The 6993-nt window shown below is 33.9% G+C and overlaps 1 protein-coding gene across 1 annotated transcript in view; it reads right to left on the bottom strand.

Moving 5' to 3' along the window:
• Window positions 1-400: 400 nt before the first annotated feature.
• Window positions 401-6993, bottom strand: part of LOC116007201 (serine/threonine-protein kinase OSR1) — a 9342-nt gene continuing 2749 nt past the window's right edge. Inside the window, exons 2-20 of the mRNA XM_031247816.1 lie at window positions 6540-6794; window positions 6212-6336; window positions 5943-5987; window positions 5779-5860; window positions 5625-5693; window positions 5375-5545; window positions 5194-5259; window positions 3615-3683; window positions 3273-3407; window positions 3133-3191; window positions 2714-2905; window positions 2472-2527; window positions 2277-2371; window positions 2156-2197; window positions 1906-2028; window positions 1216-1264; window positions 1077-1126; window positions 844-905; window positions 401-764 (exon numbers count right to left, since the gene is read on the bottom strand). Of these exons, the coding sequence (XP_031103676.1) occupies window positions 707-764; window positions 844-905; window positions 1077-1126; window positions 1216-1264; window positions 1906-2028; window positions 2156-2197; window positions 2277-2371; window positions 2472-2527; window positions 2714-2905; window positions 3133-3191; window positions 3273-3407; window positions 3615-3683; window positions 5194-5259; window positions 5375-5545; window positions 5625-5693; window positions 5779-5860; window positions 5943-5987; window positions 6212-6336; window positions 6540-6794 (1803 nt within the window). The 3' untranslated portion in view covers window positions 401-706. The remainder of the gene's footprint in view (window positions 765-843; window positions 906-1076; window positions 1127-1215; window positions 1265-1905; window positions 2029-2155; window positions 2198-2276; window positions 2372-2471; window positions 2528-2713; window positions 2906-3132; window positions 3192-3272; window positions 3408-3614; window positions 3684-5193; window positions 5260-5374; window positions 5546-5624; window positions 5694-5778; window positions 5861-5942; window positions 5988-6211; window positions 6337-6539; window positions 6795-6993) is intronic.

Raw genomic sequence — 6993 nt, forward strand, 5'->3', positions numbered from 1 at the left:
AAGAGAAATGTAAGTGCCACTTGCATATTTCATTTGTATCTCTACAGATTAGAGACACAAGTGCCACTTAAGTTTCTCATTTATCATCTAAAAAAATTCAGAAATTCCAAGAAACTCGTTTGGACACTTCTAATAAGAAACTCAAGTCTCAAACGAATTTTTCTAATTTTGTACCAATTTTAAAAACTTCCTATAGTCACTATTCCTTGAAAGTTTATTATTTCAGTCAAAGATCATGTGGGATACCTCCCCGACATATTATCATTCCTAGTTTGAGCTAACAAGGGATGGTAGACCAATGAAAGTATTAACAACAAAAATAGAACTAAAATCATAATTTAAAACATATATAACTACTCGATAATAAAAGTCTGTACGGAGTAATTAAAAAATGCTGACATTGGGACCAACTTTAAGGCAACTAATAAATTTTAGTGAGTGAAGAATACTCAAAAGTTAATAACCATATACAGGAATGACTGTTGGTTAATCTGCAGAAACTGGTAGAGATAATAAAAAGCATCTCATCACCTATTAGCAAGGAACTAACTGTACATAAAATTTAAAATTATAAGAAAAAAAAATCATACTAAATCATTTCACATCCCTTGACACTGCAGTCTACTTATTCTCTAAATTTCCCGTTTCAATAACTTCGGATGTTGATTCTGTATGTGCCACGCAATACAGCGCTGTTTGACATCTCCTAAACCTGAGCATTATCTGTTTTGCATCTTTGAAGCTCTTCTTGGGCACATATGAGCCTGCAGATAAAAGGAAGACAGTTTCAGAGCAAGTAAATTGTATTGTGAAGTCATAAGAATGTATGTAACCATAATATACCTCCATTGCAAATCGCTGATTTCACGAAGCAGTTCTTTCTCTTTGTCATGAGCTATCTCCAGCTAAAGGTAACAAGGGGAATGTGCAATTATGTTGTATTAAAGAAGATGGTTAGAAACTTGAAGCCCTCTAGCAGGAGCATTTAAAGGAATGAAAACAGATTAAGTGCATAACAGAAATGCAATGCCAAATGGACATTAATTTGACAAGATATGTTATAGCAAAATGCGTACCAATGATTTCTCTGTTGCTCCGTGGTTCAGAGAAAGGGATCCAGAGTCCACTGCACAGGGTAGATGAATGTGCTTTGAAGTGGGTAAAACTGTTTGCACAAGTTATAAATGAAATTCAAAAAATTTTAATTGCTCCTACCTATAGGATCAGAACCAGTGGCTTGCCTCATCAGGCTAAGGATATTGTCCTGTGAAAAGATACAAACATCATACCTCTTATGCAAATAGGAAACTTTCAGGGCATGTTTAGTAACTAAAAAACTCTCCAATTTTCAGGAAAAAAAATGGAAAATAAGTTTTTTAATTAACTATTTTCCGACTTCATAAAAATTTTGTTTATAACCACCAATCTACCAATACAATCACACGTCCTCACCTACTTACCTACCACCAAGTTCCTAACCTCACCCAGTACCCCCACCCCTATCTCTACTTCCAACTATATACTCATTATTGCTATCACTATGTACATATTAAGCGCCATCCCCGTCTCCCTCCCAACCACACATCACCACTACTACCGCTATTATCACTCTTTACTTCCTTTAATAATTATGTACCTAACTACCACCACATACCTAACTACCTACCCTCACTGCCACTAGTGTTCGTTATCATTACCATTTTATTGATAAACTGAAAGAAGCAATCAAAATTCAAATAAATCTATATTTTATAAATTAGAAATTGTTTGGATTTGAACAAATTTCTTAGTTTTCAAATAGAAAATGAAAAACTAGAAAAATTTTAGAAAACTAGAGATAGACAATTGAAAACATTTTCTGCTACTAAACAGGCTTAAATGTTTCAATTTCTGACCAATGCATACCCTTTGAATAATATTTGTCTGCAAAATATTTTGCAATGTTCTGAAAAACGAATGAACAGGAATATTTGGTGCCATGGACTCTGGTGACAATGATTGAGACACAGATGGATGCTGTGTAAATGCCTGCATCAAACCAGGAATCAAGCGTAAAAGATCTTTTTTAATCTCCTTTCTGTACCACTAAGTTTGTTCAAACTCAAGAATGAATGTTTTGATAGTAGGAAAGTTCGGGCTGAGGGATGTGACCAACCTGCACACTGTGGCTTTTTGGTAGCATTGGAGTTGGAGGAACCTATGGGAAAGAAATTATGTGTAAAAGCAATTTTCATCTACCAATAGTATTGAGAAAACTTAAATGGTTATGAATTCACCTTTTCTAACTCAACATTCTCAGAGGTAACTTTGAAACGTCCTTTTTGCTGAACAATAGGGCACTTTGTCTTCTCATCAGAATCTTCACCATTTGCTGCATTCATTAGTTTGTGATTCAATGAATAACCTAAATCATGTACCAAATATTTTTTAAACTAAAAGGAGAATAAAACATGGTAAGATTGGTAACTCACCTGATGTTCTACTAGTTCTATTAATGGCTTCAGCTGGTGCATCAGTACAAGGTGAGCTGTAATTAGGTGAACATTTATCACTGAGACTGTAGAAATGGATTGTCTCTAGAAATACATACTGCTTCATAAGAACTCATAAAGAATACTATGGATCAATTTTAATAACAAAGGGAAAAGTACAAAACAAAATTTGGGTACTTGATATGAAACACTAAAGAAAAACAAAAGGGAAATATGCCTACCAAATTTCGTTTCTTTGGTTTGAATTTGTTGGGGAGCTCTCAGTTAATTTTCCATCAACCTCCTGCTCAGATTTGACAGGTAAATTCCTTTCGAGGTGGTTCTCATAAGAAGGAGATGAACTTGTTGAAATCTGGTTGTCCTGGAATGAACTAGCCAGACTGACATCATCATCTGATTTTTCACATTTAGCTCTGTAAATTAAAAGCAAGGCAAGTTACACACTAAACTACAGTCAATAAAGCTAAGTTATGCAGAGTGGATGGGCAGTGCCCAAAATGCTCATGTTAAACCACCATACTCCAATACAATTATAATTTACCAGACTTCCTAGGAATAGGTGCATGCCTTTATATATTATCAATGTTTGATTGCAGAAACATTATACAATATTTAGAAAGATTTATGAAAAGACACATACATGTTACAAGCTGATGTTGGGTCTGCAGGAGAAAGAGGAGCAGATAGGTTGTAATCATCCTGTCAATACAAATAATTTTAGGAGGAAAATACACCAGAATAGCATCCTAGTCAAATCTGTAAAAATAGAAATTGGCATACAGTTTCTGCATAATCTGAAGATCGACTTAAAAATGAAGACTGGTGTTGAAGTTTCTTTCCACTAGTGTCCAGAGATACTAGAGAATTTGAGCTCGCAACTCGATCCTTGTCAGAAAGGATTTCTTCATCTGGAATCTGAAAGGTGAAAAAGGAAAAGAGAGCTATTTTGGAATTCAAATCAACTATACTTGTTAACAAAATGAAGAAAAAGTATTCAAAATGTTACTTGAACTTCCCAATGCAAAACCCAATATGCCTTTGCCAATTGAGTTAAATTAATTTTCCCTTGAGATAATAACTTAGAGATGAATATTCATTAGAATGCACAACAATTGACTATACCAAAGAAGCCTGGGCCTTGAGATCTTCAAGGTTGAAGTTCCAGCTGCTTATCCCACGTTTATACTCATTCTGCACATGTTTTCAAGCAAATACAGATCTGAGAAATTAATGTGTAACAAAAGTAAACATGGGTGTCATAAAGAAAAGTTAAAAGGTTTTTACATCATTCTGTAGTGTTGGAAAGATAACAAAATGAGAGAAAAAGAAATCATAACCATAAGCAAGAAAATAACCTAGACAATCCATAGTGTATAAATTAGGAAAAGAGCTACATATAATCATGCAATTAATCTTAAAAATGGATTCTGTTGAAATATAGAAAGTTGAAATCCTAGTGTAGCCTAGCCCATTATTTAGGCCCAACATTCATACTTCTATATAAGCATGTATCTCTCTTAGAATGTACACAATACAATGTTATTATCAGTAGTATTATACATCCATATCCTTTGGATTTCATATATTTAGCTTCTGCCTTATTGGTGGGTAGTGGCCATTCGCCATTCATTATGCCTTTTAATCCTTCAATTTCAACAGATTAATTGTGTCTACTATGCTTCCCTAAGCTGCCAGAATTTTTCATTACTTGAAAGGATGTATTTACTATGCTTACTATAATCAACTAGGCATGTATTTATTATGTTTACAATAGTCAACTAGGCAACTGGAACTTTCTCAGTCAGCTTAATACTGATACTCCAATATTACAATATTTTAGTACATTGATGAGTTTGTGTTCTCTCTTTTAATAGCAACAAAGGTTATGTAATGTACAAAAAATTAGGTTCTCTGTACCCTGAAGGATCAAACTGTTTTGGAGTTCAGAAAAGCACTTTTCAGTCATCACCTAGTATACTATGGAAACCAAACTGCCACAAATTTTCTGTTTGTTCATACGAATACAACAAAGAGTAAATAGTAGTTTTAAGAAAAAGAAAGTTTTTTTAACCTATATTTGATGCCTAATACTAAAGTTAAGCTGTAAGAATTGCAAAATCATAAAAACAAATATTAGCAAGAAAAAAAAAAGAAAAAAAAAACACTGAGAATAAGCAAGCAACATAAAAGGATTGCCATCTCAAAAAGAAATCTTCAGAAACCAAAATATACCCAATCATACAGAAATCTCAAAAAATAAAAGCTATTACTGCAGACTGCCAACATCATAGGTAATGCAGTTAGAATAACTTTGACCATAAACCAAATGAAATAATCCCCAAAAGCCCTCTTAACTTCCAATAACCAACATGCTATTATCTTGACACATAGCTTTTCAAACATACTCATAGTAGTCATCTCAAATATAATGTAATATATATATAACACTAAATGACATCAATAATAGACAAAATTTAACAAGTTAAACTTGAAAATTTTTCTCAGATTGGAATATTTGGGAGAAATAACCAACTAAATACAAATATTAGCAAAAAAAAAATGAGAGTAAGCAATCAACATAAAAGGATTATAGTGCTACAAAATACATAGTGGGCATTGCTTTAGTGTGAAGAAGTTTGAGAATCAAGTTACTCTCTTTTATTTGACCTGTTAGATTGGTTATGAATATCAGAAATCAAACCTGAGATATTTCTTCTTTTTGTCCATCTGGTATTTCCTTTTGTGCCAACATTTGTTCTTCTTTCTTCTACATTAAGTGGAAAGAACCCACAATTAGTATAGAGTACAAAACAGAGGCAACAATATGGATAGAGCATTTCTCAATTAAGGAAACAAACTGAAACACATGCATCAGAGCTAACCTTCAATTCCCTAATCCGATCACCAAGAGCTGGCAAGCCATCCAACAATCTTCGTGCTATATAATCATTTGACCGAGCTTGCTTAAAGAAAGAATGTTTCAACAACTTCTTAGCTGAAGGTCTTTTTGAAGGCTCTTTAACCAAGCAACTAGCAATCATTTGCTTAAATGACTAAGATAAGAAAACAAAGAAAACAAGTCAATTTACTTATTCATAAACAATTTCCAAAAGATGTGTCTTAGCAAAATACCTTGGAGAACTTCTTGTCCCTTTCGTAATCAAGGCCAGGAGGTGCATTTTGCAGTGTCATCAACAGCACCTGATTAATGAGTAATGTAACAAATATTAATGACTTGGTAAGGCTCCAAAAGACATGAAAGCAAAGCTTCTGCTTTGACTATCACCTTCATTGGAGGATACTTTGAGAAAGGTGCATGGCCGTGGGCAAGTTCTAAAGCAGTAATACCAAAAGACCAAATATCTGCTCTGAAAGAAGACAGAAGAAAACGATAGGTACATGTATATCAATACATTTCATAATGATTGAAACAAAGGGAAAAGCACTTACTTGAAATCATAACCATGCAACTGTTCCATAACCTCTGGTGCCATCCTGAAAAATAAATTAGTTGATAATGACAAAGAAATTAATATCCATGTCATCCAATTCCGAAGTCAAGAGGATTAAAGTGATGATAATTTGGTTAAGCATCAATACCACTAAGCATGGAAATTCAAAACACACCAAAATGCCATAAACCTCAAACTAGTGCAACAGAAGATAATGTTTGTGTGTACATGTGTGTTTAACAAACATTATACCAGTATAGAGCTTACCAACAAGGAGTACCAACAAATGTATTTCTCATGCGTGTTCTGTCACCCGAATCAAATAAACAAGCAGACACACCAAAATCGCCAAGCTTAATTCCTCCCCGTGCATCAATAAGAATGTTTCCAGCCTGAGGATGGTTAAAGAAAACAAAGGACACAAGAATTTACTCCTTTGGCATTATCTTAACTAACTTTCCACTACTTGTCAATAGCTATGTCATCATTAGATCTGTATATCTCCTCATAGCTTCACTCATTGATCCAAATAGGGGAAGAAATTGCTATAATACATGCATAAAAATTTGAGCATAAGCAATGTGTAAAAACTCACTTTCACATCTCTGTGAATGTGGCCATGTTGATGAAGATACTCTAAACCCTTCAATATTTCACGCAGTATTGTTGCAATGACAACCTCTTCAAAACCATCTGGATAAACAGCCTTTAAAATATGAAGACACGAACCCCCAGCCATGAAAGGCATGACAACCCACAAATTATGATCACTGACAAAGGAGCAATGCGATTTAAGAACATTGGGATGGTCGACTAAAACCATTGTCTGTGCTTCTCGGAAGACATTACTCTGTTTCAGAAAGCAAGAATCAGATAAACAGAACATTTGTCATACAACACCATAAATAATCAGTTAACCTTTATTTATTTTTTAAAAGCAATATTGCAGAACAAAAAGAATATTATGCAAGTTACAGGAATAGAAGAAAAACTTGCAGGGACGAATGAAACAATTTTGAATAAGAGCATAGTAGGAAAGGGGGGGGGGG

This window comes from Ipomoea triloba, chromosome 2 (assembly GCF_003576645.1).
Source record: "Ipomoea triloba cultivar NCNSP0323 chromosome 2, ASM357664v1".
Taxonomy (NCBI): domain Eukaryota; kingdom Viridiplantae; phylum Streptophyta; class Magnoliopsida; order Solanales; family Convolvulaceae; genus Ipomoea; species Ipomoea triloba.